Source organism: Muntiacus reevesi, chromosome 1 (genome assembly GCF_963930625.1).
Source record: "Muntiacus reevesi chromosome 1, mMunRee1.1, whole genome shotgun sequence".
NCBI lineage: Eukaryota > Metazoa > Chordata > Mammalia > Artiodactyla > Cervidae > Muntiacus > Muntiacus reevesi.
The window spans coordinates 142144069-142162926 of NC_089249.1; the positions used below are offsets into that span (position 1 = coordinate 142144069).

Below are 18858 nucleotides of genomic sequence, written 5' to 3' on the forward strand. Positions count from 1 at the left end.
TAAAACAACTACCTTCCATTGTTTTATTCAGATTCTGCTTCTTGTGGTGGTTTTCAACAAGAATGCAGCAGCAAAATTCATAAACATCAGTGCTTTCCTGTCTAAATTATAAATATATTTTCTTTTTTAAAACAGTGAAATGGATCCACATGTTAGAGATTGTATTAGAAGTTATACAGAAGACTGGGCAATTGTGATCAGAAAGTAAGTTGTATATTCATTGTGATATTTAAAAATACTGAGCAGGATCTATAAATTGACTAAGGTAGGTTACTACTAATTATGAGAACTGAAAATTTATTTGAAAAATAGCTGAAAAAGTAATAGAAGAACCTTTGCATATACATATTTTCTCCTTAGAAGTTCCACACTTAACTTTCTCTTATTTTCCTTATAAAATAATACTCGATGGACATGAGTTTGAGTAATCTCCGGGAGTCGGTGATGGACAGGGAAGCCTAGCATTCCATGGTCCATGGGGTTACAAAGAGTTGGACATGACTGAGCGACTGAACTGAACTGAACTGGGGATAGTATTCCTATATTATCACAGATCATTAATAATTACTAGTAATATGTAATAATAATGACTAGTAGTAGTATTCTTTTGGGAAATCATGGGTAAATATTGATGAATAATTTGTATTTGTCAAATGGATCCAATTTATTGAATTGATTAAGTTAAATTTAACAGCTAGTTTTCTAGATCAGGCTGTTTGAAAGGTCTCGGCCGTTTATTAACCAGCTGAATATTTATAGGTCCTTGACCTGTATATCCAGTCAAGTAAGTATTTGTAAAAATAATGATTTACCACAAAATTTGTTCCTAGTGGATGGTTTTTGAAATATCAAGTCAGATTAAGAAATAAAATTACTTCTCCTTTGCTCTCTTGCATAGTGAAAAGGGTCTTTGTGCTGAATGTTCTTGGCCTCATTCTATTTTTCTAAAGGAAGAGTAATTACTGAAGTAGTGGAAAATTCTGTTAAGACATTATAGTTTTGAGAAATGAAGTTTTCTGTGCTAAATTGTACTAGCAACAGTGATGTGTTCATTGCTTATTGTGTTGCCCTTCTGTCTTATTTCACTGCGTTTAATATTGTGCTAAGCATCACTCTTGGGGATACCGCTGACATGCTTTTGAGTTTTAGTGTGACCTAATAAAAGCACAGTCTGCTACCCTTTATAAAGAAGAGCTTTTTTTATGAACTTACAGTTTTGATAAGTATTTCAATAGCCAGATTTTACAGATTACTGAAGAAGACTGTTCCTCTGTCAGATAACTCAAACGTCTCTACTTCTGCTTGTATGTTGGAAGCTTATAATCAGAAATGTTAACAAAAAGAGATTAGTTGCAAAATATATTAACTTCATGGAATCTGGAATCTGCTACTTAACTATAATCATGGGGTTGCTCACCTTGATATAAGCCACGAGAGTATGGTTATTAACATTTATGGGTTTTTTTTGCTATATGCTGGGCATTTTATTGGGTACTTTATGCTCATTTAAGATTCCAACAGATAAGGTAACTTAGGCTTAGAGTAGTTAAGTAATTTCTTTGAGGTCACATAGCCGAAAAGTGGGATCGCTAGGTTTAGAACCTAAGGGCATCAGATTCTAATGCTTATATTTTTTCTGTTATACTAGATATTATTTTTAGTGGTAAATGGAAGATGAAAGGGGTACTTTTGGTAGTCTAGAGGTTTTAAAGTATCCCTGAAATATAAAAGATAGGTGTGATTGGAAATAGTAGAAGACCACAGTACAAAATAATCCAAGGAGAAAATACATGCCCAAGGGTCAATAGAATGTTAGGCTCAGTGAATACAGGCAGTAGAAGGGGGACCTGGGGTAAATGTTGGACATTTGGTTATTTTAAAACCTCCTGTGCCTTTATGCGTAGACATGGGAGTAGAAGTATCCCTATTTTAAGAGCACGAATAGTGGGGGCTTGAGAACCTAGGGCTTCCCTGGTGGCTCAAATGGTAAACAATCTGCCTGCAATGTGGGAGACCTGGGTTGGGAAGATCCCCTGGAGGAGGGCATGAAACCCACTCTAGTATTCTTGCCTGGAGAATCCCCATGAACTGAGGAGCCCGGCAGGCTACAGTCCGTGGGGTTGCAGAGGGTTAACATGACTGCCTAAGCACACCACAGAGATCATAGTGTAGTGCCCAGGGTGGGCATACCTTGGAATAAGAAGAAGGAGCCTCCATACCCAGAAGACCATCAGACTCTGCCTTGAAAGCACGAGGTGTCTTTTCTCCGTAGTCACTGGGTATGTGTTTGGCTAAGGAGATACAGTATTTCCCAGACAGATACGCACTTGCAAATTAAAGAATGAGCGTTAGAACCTAGAATGGCCAGCTAGTTGATGGGAACCAGTGCTCTTGGGCTCCCAAGGTGGTGCAGTTGGTAAAGAAACTGCCTGCCAATGCAGGAGAGGCAAGGAATGTGGGATAAATACCTGGGTTGGGCGGATCCCCTGGAGTAGGGAATGGCAATCCGCTGCAGTATTCTTGCCTAGGAAACTCCATGGACATAGGAGTCTGGTGAGCTGCAGTCTATGGGGTCTCAAAGAGTCGGACATGATTGAGCACATACAACCAATCTAAACCAAAGTGCACTTGAAAGAATTATCACAAATTATCAAATTTCAAATTATCACATTATCAAATTATCACAAATAAAAAAACTAATGATTTAGGAAATAGTTAATAGGCCACAGATCAAGAACCATATGTATATTTAATATCCTCAAAGAGATATGAAAAGATACTGTAACCATATAAAAAATCAACTAGTTATCTATGGAAGTGAAAAATTTGTTCAGTGAAAAAAGATTTAAAACTCAGTGGATGGGTTTAATGGTGGAGTAGATGTGACTGAAAAGTGGAATAGTAAGTTGTGAGATGAAACCAAAAAATCCTTCCATAATTCAGCACAGAAGCGTAAAGAAGAGAAAGTACTTAATATTCATTTATTCAAAACATACTTACTGTGAGGCTAGTGTGTGCCAGGCACTATACTAAGCAGTGATGATACGTGAGTCAACAGAACAAACTCCATCCCTTCATGGAGCCTGCATTCTACTTGGGGTTGAGGGCAATAGACAATAAACAAACACAGATAAATATTTAATAGTTGTGGTGGAGGGAAGTCTTGTAGAGAAAGAAAGTAATATGTGGGGGTAGGGCAAGCCAAGCAGAGGTGTTTCTACTTTATATAAACTAATCAGAAGAGGCCTTTCTAATAAGATGAATTTGAGCAAAGACCTAAAGGAAGTTAAGCAGTAAGCCATCTGTATATCATGGGAAAGAGTGTATTCAACAGAGAAAGAGCAGTACATGCAATGGTTCCATATTGGAAGCATGCTAGGAATGTTTAAGAAGTACCAAATGGTCGATGTGGCTGGAGCAGAATAATTTGAAGGAGAGAATGCTAAGATACAAAGTCAAAGAAATGGTGGTGGTGGATGGATGATCATGTAGAGCCTTACAGCAACTAACTAGAACAGAATGATCATACAGAAGAGTGTTAATCTTAAATCATGTCTTTTGTCTCAGTACTCTTGAATTGCATACTATTGATTTTTTAGAACATAAAATTCAGCAGTGTTCTGGCTTATTAGAGTAGCTTAGATACAAGACTTCACAAATGAAGGTACTTTTTTCCACTGTATCTCATTTTTATTAAAAAATACAAATACTATAAGTATGTATGTGTGTACATAATATATATATATTTTATGATTGTACATACACCTAGGAAAAGGTTCAGTTAGTTAAATAATAGGAGTGTTCAACACTGATAATCTCTGAGTAGTAGAAATATAATGATTTTACTTTTACAAGTCTGTATTTTTAAATTTTCAGCAATGAACATGGATTGGTTCTGTAATAATAAAATATTTTTAAAGAAAACTTTTTCATATAGAAAAGCAACAGTGTATTCTGTCCTTTAAGGTAAATACAAATATTTCCATTGAGAACAAAAGATACAAAAACTAGCAAACAGTTCAGTATCTTTCAAAAATTACCTAGTGATGGTTTTGGCTATAAAGTTTTATCTATTTGTCCTTAGTTAACATGGTTTTTAGTTAATCAAGCTTGTGTTTGAATTCAAACTTTGACACTTTACAAACACTTTTATACAAATTAAGGTAGTTTAAACTCTCATGAAATATTAGAACATCTGCTTTTGATAAATACCTTTTATGTTTCTATATTGCATATCTTTATTTTGGTTCTTCCAGAGAAAGCTGCTGTCTTTTATTCTATGATTATGCTATGATGTGAACATCATGTAGTTGCTATTTCAGTACCTTTAGCAATAAGACACAATGTGAATAATTCGTGTCGAGTATGTTTGTTTACTGTGTCATCAATTGACTGATAAACCGTAATATCCTCTCGTAATTATAATTGTTTATACTTCAATTGAAATTTCCCCTAGTGTGACTATATGAGGTATGGCACAGTAAATGCTCTTGATTGTAGTGTCTCTGATAATCTTGGATACTGGGTTGTTTGGAAAAAAGCTTGTATTAATTTAAGAGTTCTTAGCCTAATACATATATATTATATAACAATATATGTTACGTACACACACACACACACACACACACAATGGTGTAGATCTTGATGTTTTTCATTTTAGAAGTCTGAAGCTTTAGGTTGCTTGAGATCTTTTATACATAATGAGATATAGCAAAAATTTTTTTTGGATGTTTGGAACTTTACGGTTCAATGCTGTCTCTATATTTTGCCTGTTATGAATGTAGTTTATATTTTCTACTCTTTCATTTTATTTTTAACCTGGATTCCCATCATTTCCTTTTACTGAACAGTTTTCTTAATTGAAAGTACAACTTAAATTACAGTACATCTACAGGATTGTCATGAAAAGAAGGACATTATGATTTACCTCTGTAAACTCAGAATCTGCTGTCTAGTTGGATTAAAGGAACTTTGAGTGGACGTTTTCTTAAACCTTAGGTTATATGTGTAATGGGACTTCCCTGGTGGCTCAGATGTTAAGGAGTCTGAGTGTAATGTGGGAGGCCCCAGTTCAGTCCTTGGGTCAGGAAGATCCCCTGGAGAAGGAAATGGCAACCCACTCCAGTATTCTTGCCTGGAAAATCCAATGGATGGAGGAGCCTGGCAGGCTACAGTTCATGGGGTTGCAAAGAGTTGGACACGACTGGGTGACTTCACTTCTTCTTCTTAAATGTTTAATATACTCAAAATATATATTCTTACTATGTAGAGAAATGGTATGAAGAAGAATTGGCTTATTATATAATGATGATGAAAATGAAAAATTTTCAGAAAATTGATATTTACTTAACTATTTTATTTTGAATAGATATCATAAATTGGGAACAGGATTTAATCCTAATACATTAGATAAACAGAAAGAAAGGCAAAAAGGTTTGCCGAAGCAGGTGTTTGAATCAGATGAAGCTCCAGATGGCAACAACTACCAGGATGAACAAGTAATACTTTTATTTTTAAATGACTATAAGGCATTCTTTTAAAAATAGTTTTTTATTCATTGATTAATATATTTAATGTTTTGCATGGCAGGATGATCTTAAAAGACGTTCAATGTCAATAGACGATACTCCAAGGGGTAGCTGGGCCTGCAGTATTTTTGACTTGAAAAATTCACTTCCTGATGCTTTGCTTCCCAATTTACTTGATCGAACTCCAAATGAAGAAATAGACCGTCAGAATGATGACCAAAGGAAATCAAATCGTCACAAGGAACTCTTTGCCTTGCATCCATCACCAGATGAGGTATAGATATTTGGATATAAAGAAGCAAAAGATTATAGAGATAGATGTTTTGGGAGTATGAACTGTATATATTAATAGTTTTATGATAAACGTAGGGAATAAAACTTAATGGAAATACAGCTCTGCTTTTTGTAAATGAAATATAATTGAGCACACTTACAATCTAATGACTTTTGTTTGAGGATAAATAGGCCATTCTTTTCTTTGCTTACTTGTGAAGACTAAAAGTAGTAGGTTAATAAAATAAGTTCTTAAGAAATAAACTGTAAAGGGTTGAAACATGGTAGGCATCTTCATTTGGGTGTTGCTTGTCAATTTGCAGGAAGAGCCAATAGAACGACTTAGTGTTCCTGATGTGCCCAAAGAACATTTTGGTCAAAGACTTCTTGTAAAATGTTTATCACTCAAGTGAGTATTTATTTTGTTTACTATATAACTTTTCTTTTCTGGAATAATGTTTTGAGTACCAGTATAAAAAAATCCTAGTGAATTTTATACTTGTATTTCTGTCCTTTCGAAAAGTATTGTTCTATACATAATTTTAAATGCTCCCAAGCATTTAATCTTACCTGTGAAGCGGAACTTAAGAGCACTTTTGGCTCACAGGTGAAGATGACTCTTTGCCTCAGCTATATAATTGCCTTAAAACTTGAAAACACATCCACTGAAATCTGTAGTATTTATCAGACACTGTTCTTGACTTGAGGAATATCAGTAGTATCTTTTTCCTTAGAGTTGATTTTATATTTGTTTCATGGTGTGTATTAAGTCGCTTCAGTCGTGTCCGATTCTTTGTGATGCTGTGGATGGTATCCCGTGGGCTCCTCTGTCCATGGGATCCTCCACGCAGGAATACTGGAGCAGGTTGCCATGCTTTTCTCCAAGGGATCTTCCCCACTCAGGGATCAAATCCACGTCTCTTATGTCTCCTGCGTTGGCAGGCTGGTTCTTTACCACTAGCGCCACCAGGGGGTGGACTTTTTTTTTAAGCTTTTGAAGTATGTGCTAATAGTTGATTTAGATTGTGGAAGATATACATGGGAAAGTGTGTTCAAGGAAGATGGGTAGTAGAGATGGAATAGCACAGGTAGAGAAAAGTACAGGGTATAGAGAGAATTTATGGAATGAGAATTTCTCTCAAACTGTGTATTTTATGTATATATTTAAAACTCATCCTTCTCCTTCCTAAAGGTTTGAGATTGAAATTGAACCCATTTTTGCAAGTTTGGCTTTATATGATGTGAAAGAAAAGAAAAAGGTAAGGTTATATAATTTGAACGTAGTCTTTTGTCCCAATCAGAGGTTCAGAAACCTGTTTTTAATTTGTTTATAAAACAAATTAGATAATTTTTTGAGACTTACTAAACATGAATTTTTAAAAAAAGAAAATAGAACTGTGAGACATTATTTTCCTACTGTAAAATAGTTTAGTTGACTTATTTTTTGTTTCATTGAAAGAGTTCTGAAAAGGAGTAGCAGGAGTAACTTTCTTTTAGTGTAAGAAATAGAAAAAAATACAAGAAAAGCATCTTAGGCAAATGATGTATAAAGAGTTAGATTGATGGTGACAGTGAAGTTTTGTTGACATAATTTTAAAATTCTCACTAGCTATTATTAAAAGATCACTTATATTTTAAATATTCTTGTCTAAAATATTACTCTTGGTTTTGCCGTTATATCTTTGTTACACTTAGGAGCTTTTCAGAGGACTTCTCATGCAGCATTTTTAGTATTCTAAGCCTACCTTGTAGTAGAAAGTTGAAATGCCTTTAATGACTTCTGCTGTCAGTGTATAGTGTGGATTTCTGTAGTGGAACTCTACTCCAGCATCTTGTATTTACTTGATCACATCTTCTGAAATCTTATTTAAGTTTTCAAAGACTCAACTTTGGGTAACTCATCTTAATAATAGTTTCTTTATATACTTTATCAGAAGTTAAATTTCTTACTAAAAGAGTATGGGATATGGTTCTTTAGAATATGTTTTTGCATCAATTTTTTTTGCTTTGATTTAGTTATGTAAAGATCTTTATATATCTTCACTGATAGTCAGTGAAATGTATGGTACACTGTATGTTAGTATAATTGTTTAATATCTGTACTATTTTAAGACTTAATATTTATGATTTTTGTGAGTGTTTATAAAATGCACAGGTTTTAAATTTAACATGTGAATATGTTTTTTAGATTTCAGAAAACTTTTATTTTGACCTTAATTCTGAGCAGATGAAAGGATTATTACGTCCACATGTACCACCTACTGCCATTACCACGCTGGCAAGATCAGCTATTTTTTCTATCACTTATCCTTCCCAAGATGTTTTTCTTGTAATAAAGGTGAGAATAATGTTAAATATATTTATTTGTGTTATGTCTGTGTACCTGTCTTCCTGTCAATATTACAAGCTTTTAAAGGTCAAAGATTTTATCTTTGCCTATTTTTTCATGTTAATATTTTTTAACATAATATTGGATGTATACAATAGGTGCTACCTAAATTGTTCTTGAGTGGGCAGCTTTATTAGAATTTTCTCTAGAGAAACAGATCAGTAGGAAGAAGATACATATACACATAGAGGATTGCTATGTTGTCTTGAGAATCCATCTTTGAGAAACCTTAGTCTTTGTTCTTGAGGTCTTCAACTAACTGGATAAGGCCCACCCCTATTATGAAGGGTAATCTGCTTTACTCAGTCTACTGATTTAAAAGTTAATCACCTCTAAAAAAATACCTTCACAGCAACATCTTGACTGGTGTTTGATAACTTAGCTGTGTTGGCATATTAAATTAACCATCTATGGTTATTTGGATATGGAGCTATACTGTGGTTTTATCATGCAGTTCCTAAATTATATAAATATTAAAATCTAAATCATTGAAATGGAGCATTATGATTTAACTATCAATCAATTAAGAATAAGGATTACAGATACTAAAATTTGAATATTACTAAGCTACCTAGCTTAGGATAACTTAATAATAATTTACCTTAACTTGACCTTGACTTGAGAGTTGCCTAAAATATAGTCTTTAATCATTTTACCTTTATTTATATAAAATTATCATAAAAAGGTAATGAATTTTTTAATAAGGTTATAAAGTAGATTGTCATGAAATGAATTTTATTTACCCACAGGAATAATGTCCTAATTTGTGGATAGATTCCTATGAATTCAGGTTAAAATAAATCTTAATTACAATGAACAATTCTCCAAGCAAAGATTTAGCAGCAGTGGTCTTCAGAAACTCACTTATAAGTAAAGTTCTAGATATTAAAATAATCGACAAATGTGTATACACCATTATTTTACATGGGAAAATAGTAAGTTTTCATAAAATAGAACATATTTGAGGGAATGAACTAGAAAGATAGTGATGATGATTGGAATACTGTCTGCTTGAAAGTGAGATGATTCATACCATACGGTCCCAATTGTGTAAGATACATACACATATACCTAAACACACACAAATGTTTGTATATAAACAGAAATAGACTTTTGTGTAATTTAAAAAATATGAACAAGCTAAGATGTATACAAATTTTAAAGAAATTATATTTAAAACTTTTCTTATATCATAGTCCAGCAATGTAATTTTGTCTTTTGAAAAATTCCCTTGGTCTATATATTAGTTAGTTATTCCTCTACAAGAACAAAAAGACGAAAATCTCAGTGGCATCCAGCAGTGAGCATTGTTTTAGTTCATGCATCTGAGTTGTCTGGTGGTCAGCTGACCTAGGTTGTACTCTGGTAGGTGCTTGTGCTCCGTCCAGGGGTCTGCAGGTCGGTCAGTTGCTTTATATACTTCATTCAGTTAAATCACCAGCATCACAGGGAAGCCCAGGGACACCGCTGAGCCACCAGGGAAGCCCAGTGATAAGTGAAGGGCTTCTCAGGTGGCTCAGTGATAAAGAATCCATCCACTAATGCAGGCGATGTCAGTTTGGTCCTTGGGTCGGGCAGATTCCCCTGGAGAAGGAATTGGTAACCCACTCTAGTATTCTTGCCTGGGAAATCCCATGGACAGAGGAGCCTGGCAGGCTACAGTTCATGAAGTCACAAAAGAGTCAGGCACGACTTAACCACTAAATAACAACAGCAAACTGATGAGTGATGTTGAGAGTGTTCGTTATGTTTCTTAGACATTTGTTTGTCTTCTTTGGAGAAATGTCTGTTCAAATCCTTTGCTCATTTAAAAATCAGGTTATTTGCTATTCTCTTGTTGAGTTGTAGGATTTCTTTATCTGTTTGGGATATTAATTCTTTACCAGTTATGTGATTTACAAATATTTTCTCTCTCATTCTGTGAGTTGCCTTTTCACCTTGTTGATGGTGTCCTATCATATACAAAAGTTTTAAATTTTGATGTAATCTAGGTTAATGAGTTTTACTTCTGTTGCCTTTGCTTTTATTGTGTAAAATCCAAGGATATATTACTAAATCTATTCACATGAAGCTTTTCCTTTATTTTTCTTTTAGGAGTTTTATAGTGTTAGGGGGTTTTTTGGGGGGGTAGTCTTTGATCTGTTTTGAGTTAATTTTTGTATATAATGTAAGGGTTCAACTTTATTCTTTTGTATTTAGAAATTCAGGGTTTTTTAAAACACCATTTGTTGGAAAAACTGTTCTTTCCCAATGAATAGTCTTGGCATTCTTGTAGAAAATTATTTAACTCTTTATAGTTTTCAGATTACAAATCTTTCAGCTTTTTAACCTCAGTACTTTATTCTTTTTGATATTATAAATGGAATTATTTTCTTAATTTCTTTTTTGAATTGCTTATTAGGGTATAGAAATACAACTGATTTTTGTTCATTTTGTATCCTGCAACTTTGCTGAATTTATTTATTTATTAGTTGTGAAAACTAAGATCATGGCACCCAGTCCCATCACTTCGTGGCAAATAGATGGGGAAACAGTGGTTGACTTTATTTTTCTGGGCTCCAAAATCACTGCCCATGGTGATTGCAGCCATGAAGTTAAAAGACACTTACTCCTTGGAAGGAAAGTTATGACAAACCTAGACAGCATATTAAAAAGCAGAGACATTATTTGGTCAACAAAGGTCTGTCTAGTCAAGGCTATGGTTTTCCCAGTGGTCATGTATGGATGTGAAGGTTGGACTATAAAGAAAGCTGAGCGCCGAAGAATTGATGCTTTTGAGCTGTAGTGTTGGAGAAGACTCTTGAGAGTCCCTTGGATTGCAAGGAGATCCAACCAGTCCATTCTAAAGGAGATCAGTCCTAGGTGTTCATTGGAAGGACTGATGTTGAAGCTGAAACTCCAATACTTTGGCCACCTGATGTGAAGAGCTGACTCATTGGAAAAGACCCTAATGCTGGGAGAGATTGGGGGCAGGAGGAGAAGGGGACGACAGAGGATGAGATGGTTGGATGTCATCACTGACTCAATGGACATGGGTTTGGTTGGACTCCGAAAATTGGTGATGGACAGGGAGGCCTGGCGTGCTGTGGTTCATGGGGTCGCAAAGAGTCGGACATGACTGAGCGACTGAACTGAACTGAACTAAATTGTTTTTTTGTGAAATATTAGGATTTTCTCTGTAAAAGATCATGTTGTCTGTAAATAGAGATAATTTAAATTCTTCCTTTTTTAATTTGAAACTTTTTGTTTCTTTTTTGGGCTTTTTCTTGTCACATTGCTCTGGCTTAGACTTCCAGTACTTTGTTAAATAGAATTGGCAAAAGTTAGCATTCTTATCCTGTTCCTGATTCTAAAGGAAAAGCTTTCAGTTTTTCAACATTGAATAAGATGTTAGATGTGGTCTTTTCATAGATGGGCTCATATTGGAGTAGTTTTCTTCTTTTCCAAGTTTGTTGAATTTTTTTTTTTTATCATGAAAGGGTGTTGAATTGTCCAGTTCTTTTTTCTGCAATAATTAGCATGATCATGTGGTTTTGTTCTGTTATTCTGTTAATGTGATATATTAAGTTGATTGATTTTTGTATGTTGAACCATCCTTGCGTTCCAGGCTGATTGCTTTTATTTTTAAGCTTAATTAATCTTTCCTTTTTTCACCTTTGACAGCTAGAAAAAGTGCTGCAGCAAGGAGACATTGGAGAGTGTGCAGAACCGTATATGATTTTCAAAGAAGCAGATGCCACCAAGGTAGAATTTCATGCCTCTTGTTTTCCCCACTTTCATAGTCATTAGCAGTTACTGTCCATTCCCCTCAGATCACCAAATCCAACCCTAAATAATCTCTAATCTCCAAAATTATAATCTAAGAGGATGCTATCCTGAGCATATTAAATAATTTTACTACTGATTTTACTACTAAAATTTTCTTTTCTTTTTCTGATGGCCTACTTGCTTGCTTTCTTCTTTATTTCCTTCATCATCTAGTTTGAGTCATGTACTATGCTATTCTTTGACATCTCCCCAACCCCCAAACTACTTGACTCTTAAATTTTTTTTTTCCTTGGAGAGAAAGTAATTCAGTTTAATTCCTGAATAATGAAAAATTTTCTGTATTTACAAAATAGTGATTTTTTTTTTTTTTTTTTTTGGCTACGTTTTGCAGCTTTTGGGATTCCCAGCCAAGAATGGGATCCATGCCCCGTGCAGTGGATTTGTGGAATTCAAACCACTGGACCGTGATTTTCTTTTTTTCTTTCTTTTTTTTACCAAACAGTGATTTTGATGAAACTTACTCTAGCAAAGCAGACATATTTTGGGTATCAGTCTAGTGGCAGATAAATAAGGAATATTGTAAAAATAGAAAATATACTCTCCCCTTTGCCATCAGATAACAAATTTATAGAACTTGGAAAAACTTATAAAGCAAAAATAGTTGGTGAATAATTGGTACCAAATTCTAGATACTCTGAGTTAGCTCTAAGAATAAAAGGTGAGTTTTGGATGTTTGAACACATGATTTAATGTCAAACAGGCAGGAGAAGTGTGCTTGAGGAGTATTGGACAGATCATCAAAATTTAGAAAATTGTTGCTTTCTGTTTTTCTGAGATTTGTAACAAGAATTTAGCCTTTTTTGCTAATATGGGTACATCTGAGCACATGATGTTCTCTGATTCCTAGATCCTAGATATCTGGTTGAAAGTCGGTTTAAAGTATTCTGGCTTACCCCAGGTCATCATTTTACAAATTAAATTTTCTCTGTTAAATGAAACTCATAGGTGTGTCATTGTGGCTTATTTCACTCTTCCCTTACGTATTTACATAATTTCGATATGGGTCCTTAATTCTCTGTAAGTACTCCTAAAGCAAGGACCTATTTTGGAGGTATAATAGATATAGCAAAAAACATTCTTATCATTTCGGTATCCCTTCATCTTTTCTCAGTCCTGAGTCGCATGGTAGGACAGTGCCATTAGAGTATGACCTCACTGACATCCTATGTGGAAAGAGCATGTGAGAGATTTTGTTATAGATTTTCACCCTTGGACTATGGATTGACTATTGCAGGCCATATTAGTGTTTGTTTTAGGGATAGCCTAAAAGTTGAGCCAGCTTCACGTTGTCTTCCAGATAAGCATGTACTGTTTGGATTATTAGTCTTTTTCAAGGGTTTAGTCCTCTGGTACTTTTTTTGTTTGCTGCTTTTATCGAAATTCTGGACATATTGTTGGTCTGTTTCTGCCCTACCTACTTCTACATCATAGTTGTCATAAGTTAGTGATTATTTCAAAGTGGCCCAAATGCTTCCATTTTTTTTTTTTTATAGAATAAAAAAATTTAATAAGTCATAACCTAGAATATTTTGTGATTGACAGTTGATGACTGTAACATGGCTATATTTTGTTCATAAAATAGTATATGCAGTACATAAACATGCTTGACACTTACTCTCCTTTCTTTTATCCCAAAATAAAATCATCACAAACAAATTTTAAAAACTTTTAGATGCATTTGTAGAACTGGTTAAGGTTCTTTAGTAGTTAATATACTGTTAATTGGGGCTTCCCCAGTGGCTCAGCAGTAAAGAATAGGTCTGCAATGTAGGAACTGGCAGGAAATGCAAGTTCAGTCCCTGGGTGGGAAAGATCCCCTGGAGGAGGGCATGGCAACCAAATCCAGTTTTCTTGCCTGGAGAATCCCATAGACAGAGGAGACTGGCAGGCTACAGTCCATAGGGTCACTAAGAGTCAGATGTGACTGAAGCAAACTAGCATGTATGCACACACTTAATTGATTGCTGAAAGGTATGGATTGTTTTTCCATATTGCTGAGAATTGAAAATTGTTAACATTTATATTTTCCTTTATATATTATGATATAGCCTTTAATTCATTTATTTTGAGCATAATCATATAATGTATAAAGTTTTGTTTTACAGAATAAGGAAAAATTGGAGAAGCTGAAAAGTCAAGCTGATCAGTTTTGTCAAAGACTTGGAAAGTATCGCATGCCTTTTGCTTGGACTGCAATCCACTTAATGAATATTGTTAGCAGCGCTGGGAGTTTGGAAAGAGATTCTACAGAGGTAGAAATAAGCACCGGAGGTAAGAGTGTTTTATATAAAATAGTTATATAGTTTTTGCTTACATAGGCTTGCTTTGTCAACTTTGCAATGTAATGAGGCATTGAAAGGGTATTCTTTTTCTCCTTAACAGGTTTATTGAGATGTAATTCACATATAATTTACCCATTTAAGGTTTCTAATTCAGTGTTTTTTTGTTATATTCATAAGGTTCTGCAACTGTCACCACAATCTAATTTTGAAACACTTTCTGACTCACTGGTGGTCACTGTTTATCCTCCTCAAGTCCCCACACTCAGTGCTAACCAACCTGTAATCTGTTTAGTCTGGATGTATTTGCCTGTGGCAGACATTTCATATTGATAGACTTATATAATATGTAATCTTTTGACTGCCTTCTTTCACTTAGCATAATGTTTGAAAGGTTCATCCATGTTGTAAAGGTATCAATATTTTATTACTTTTTAATTGCCGAATAATAGTCCCTTGTATGGATATAGTACATTTTATTATCCATTCATCAGTTGATGGACATTTGGATTGTTTCAACTTTTTGTTTATTATAAATAATGCTGCAAGGAAAATTCATGTATACACTTGTGTGTGGACATATGCTTTCATTTCTCTTGGACATATAGCTAGAAATGAAATTTCTGGTAATATAATTCTTTGTTTAACCTTTGAAGTACTGCCAGACTATTTTCCAGTGTGGCCACACCATTTAAAACTTACACTAGCAGTGTATGAAGGTTCCAATTTCTCCACATCTTTGCCAGGACTTTTATTATCTGTCCTTTGAATATAGCCATCCTAGTGCAGATGAAGTGGTATCTCATTGTGGTTTGGAATTGCTTTTTCCTGATAGCTAATGATGTTGAGTTTCATTTTGTATGCATTTATTGTTCGTACATCTTCTGTGGAGAAATATATAATTATATCATTTTCCCATTTTTTAATTACTTTTTTCTTATTATTTACTTGATGCTCATTTTTTAACTAGCTTTTTTTGTATTCTTGTCATAAGTTATAATAGTTATAATTTATAAATGACTATATAAATAGTCATTTATATATTCTAGATTTGTTGTTGTTCAGTTGGTAAGTCATGTACAACTCTCTGTGACCCTGTGGACTGCAGCACGCCAGGCTTCCCTGTCCTTCACCATCTCCTGTGAGATTGCCCAAACTCACGTCCATTGAGTCAGTGATGCCATCCAACCATCTCATCCTCTGTCGCCCCTTCTCCTCCTGCCCTCAGTCTTTCCCAGCATCAGTCTTTTCCAATGAGTTTATGTCTACCCATCAGGTAGCCAAAGTATTGGAGCTTCAGCTTCAGCATCAGTCCTCCCAGTGAATATTCAGGGTTTATTTCCTTTAGGATTGATGGTTTGGTCTTGTAGTTTAAGAGACTTTCAAGAGTCTTCTCCAGTGCCACAGTTAAAAATTATCAATTCTTTAGTGCTCAGCCTTCTTTATGGAGAAGGCAATGGCAACCTACTCCAGTACTTGTGCCTGGAAAATCCCATGGACGGAGGAGCCTGGTAGCCTGCAGTCCATGGGGTTGAGAAGGGTGAGACACGACTAAGTGGCTTCGCTTTCACTTTTCACTTTCATGCATTGGAGAAGGAAATGGCAACCCACTCCAGTGTTCTTGCCTTGAGAATCCCAGGGACGGGGGAGCCTGGTGGCCTGCTGTCTATGGGGTTGCACAGAGTCTGACACGACTGAAGTGACTTAGCAATAGCAGCAGCAGCCTTCTTTGTGGTCTTACTCTCACATCCATACATGACAACTGGAAAACCAAAGCTTTGACTATACAGACCTCTGTCAGCAAATTGATGTCTCTGCTTTTTAATATACTGTCTAGGTTTGTCATAGCTTTTCTTCCAAGAGATAAATGTATTTTAATTTCATGGCTGTAGTCATCATCTGCAGTGATTTTAGAGCCCAAGAAAATAAAATCTGTCACTGTTTCTACTTTTCCCTCATCTATTTTGCCAGAAAGTGATGGGACTGGATGCCATGATCTTCATTTTTTGAACGTTGAGTTTTAAGCCAGCTTTTTCATTCTCCTCTTTGACCCTCATCAAGAGGCTCTTTAGTTCCTCTTCAGTTTCTGCCATTAGAGTGGTATCATCTGCATATCAGAGACTGTTGATACTTCTCCCAGAAATCTTGATTCCAACTTGTGATTCATCCAGCCCAGCATTTTGCATGATGTGCTCTGCATATAATTTAAATAAGCAGGTGACCATATACAGCTTTGACGTACTTCTTTCCCAGTTTTGAACTAGTGTGTTGTTCCATGTCCAGCTCTAACTGTTACTTCTTGTCCTGCATATTCTGGATACAAGTCCCTTATCTAATAAAGGATTTGAAGATATTTTCTCCCATCCTATGGATTGTCCTCTTACTCTCTTGATGGTATTGCTTGAAGCACTGAAGTTTTAAATTTTGATGTTCAGTTTCTATGACTTTTTTTTTTCTTTCGTTGCTTGTATTTTTGCTATTGTACCCAAGATAGCATTACCTAATTCAAGACTGAAAAGGAGCTACTTGTATGTTTTTGTCTAACTGTTTCATAATATAACTCTTACATTTGGGTATAGTTCATTTTGAGTTAATTTTTTGTACGTGATAAGAAGTAAGGATTAGCTGCATCTTTTTTTTTTTTTTTTTTTTTTTAGCTGCATCTTTTCTAAGTAGATATCTAGTTGTTCGTACACGATTTGTTGAAAAGATCGTTCTTGCACTATTAAATGGTCTTGGCATAATTGTTGAAAATTAATTGACTGTACATATGTGGGTTTATTTCTGGACTCTCATTTCTGTTTCGTTGATGGATATGTCTCAGTTCAGTTCAGTTCAGTTCATTCGCTCAGTCGTGTCCGACTCTTTGCAACCTCATGAATTGCAGCATGCCAGGCCTCCCTGTCCATCACAAACTGTGGAGTTTATTCAAACTCATGCCCATTGAGTCGATGATGCCATCCAGGCATCTCATCCTCTGTCATCCCCTTCTCCTGCCCCCAATCCCTTGCAGCATCACGGTCTTTTCCAGTGAGTCAACTCTTCGCGTGAGGTGGCCAAAGTATTGGAGCTTCAGCATCAGTCCTTCCAATGAACACCCAGGACTGATCTCCTTTAGGATGGACTGGTTGGATCTCCTTGCAGTCCAAGGGACTCTCAAGAGTCTTCTCCAACACCACAGTTCAAAAGCATCAATTTTTCGGCGCTCAGCTTTCTTCACAGTCCAACTCTTACATCCGTACATGACCACTGGAAAAACCATAGCCTTGACCAGACAGACCTTTGTTGGCAAAGTAATGTCTCTGCTTTTTAATATGCTGTCTAGGTTGGTCATAACTTTCCTTCCAAGGAGTAAACGTCTTTTAATTTCATGGCTGCAGTCATCATCTGCAGTGATTTTGGAGCCCAAAGAAATAGTCTGACACTGTTTCCACTGTTTCCCCATCTATTTCCCATGAGGTGATGGGACCAGATGCCATGATCTTAGTTTTCTGAATGTTAAGCTTTAAGCCAACTTTTTCTGTCTCCTCTTTCACTTTCATCAAGAGGCTTTTTAGTTCCTCTTCACTCTCTGCCATAAGGGTGGTGTCATCTGCATATCTGAGGTTATTGATATTTCTCCCGGCAATCTTAACTCCAGCTTGTTCTTCTTCCAGCCCAGTGTTTCTTATGATGTACTCTGCATACAAGTTAAATAAGCTGGGTGACAATATACAGCCTTGACGTACTCCTTTTCCTATTTGGAACCAGTCTGTTGTTCCATGTCCAGTTCTAACTGTTGCTTCCTAACCTGCATACAGGTTTCTCAAGAGACAGGTCAGGTGGTCTGGTATTCCCATCTCTTTCAGAATTTTCCACAGTTTATTGTGATACACACAGTCGAAGGCTCTGGCCTAGTCAGTAAAGCAGAAATAGATGTTTTTCTGGAACTCTCTTGCTTTTTCGATGATCCAGCAGATATTGGCAATTTGATCTCTGGTTCCTCTGCCTTTTCTAAAAGCAGCTTGAACATCTGGACGTTCACGGTTCACGTATTGCTGAATCCTGGCTTGGACCATAATCACGGAAAACTAGCCAATCTGATCACAGGACCACAGTCTTGTCTAACTCAATGAAACTGAGCCATGCTGTGTGGGGCCACCCAAGACGGTCGGGTCATGGTGGAGAGGTCTGACAGTATGTGGTCCGCTGGAGAAGGGAATGGCAAACCACTTCAGTATTCTTGCCTTGAGAACGCCATGAACAGTATGAAAAGACAAAATGATAGGATACTGAAAAAGGAATTCCCCAGGTCAGTAGGTGCCCAATATGCTACCGGAGATCAGTGCAGAAATAACTCCAGAAAGAATGAAGGGATGGAGCCAAAGCAAAAACAATACCCAGTTGTGGATGGGACTGGTGATAGAAGCAAGGTCCGATGCTGTGAGGAGCAATATTGCATAGGAATCTGGAATGTTAGGTCCATGAATCAAGGCAAATTGGAAGTGGTCAAACAGGAGATGGCAAGAGTGAATGTCGACATTCTAGGAATCAGCGAACTAAAATGGACTGGAATGGGTGA

At 35.8% G+C, this 18858-nt stretch overlaps 1 protein-coding gene across 6 annotated transcripts in view; it reads left to right on the forward strand.

Annotated features, from left to right (window-relative positions):
• DOCK7 (dedicator of cytokinesis 7) overlaps nt 1-18858 on the forward strand; it is a 186835-nt gene that overhangs the window by 35425 nt on the left and 132552 nt on the right. For all 6 annotated transcript variants that reach the window (XR_010659952.1, XM_065911740.1, XM_065911761.1 and 3 more), the window contains exons 4-11: nt 136-204; nt 5369-5498; nt 5590-5802; nt 6125-6210; nt 6994-7060; nt 7990-8139; nt 11854-11934; nt 14124-14289. Coding sequence is in view for 5 of the 6 variants with exons in the window: in XM_065911740.1 (XP_065767812.1) it covers nt 136-204; nt 5369-5498; nt 5590-5802; nt 6125-6210; nt 6994-7060; nt 7990-8139; nt 11854-11934; nt 14124-14289 (962 nt within the window). In the remaining variant the exon portion in view is untranslated. The remainder of the gene's footprint in view (nt 1-135; nt 205-5368; nt 5499-5589; nt 5803-6124; nt 6211-6993; nt 7061-7989; nt 8140-11853; nt 11935-14123; nt 14290-18858) is intronic.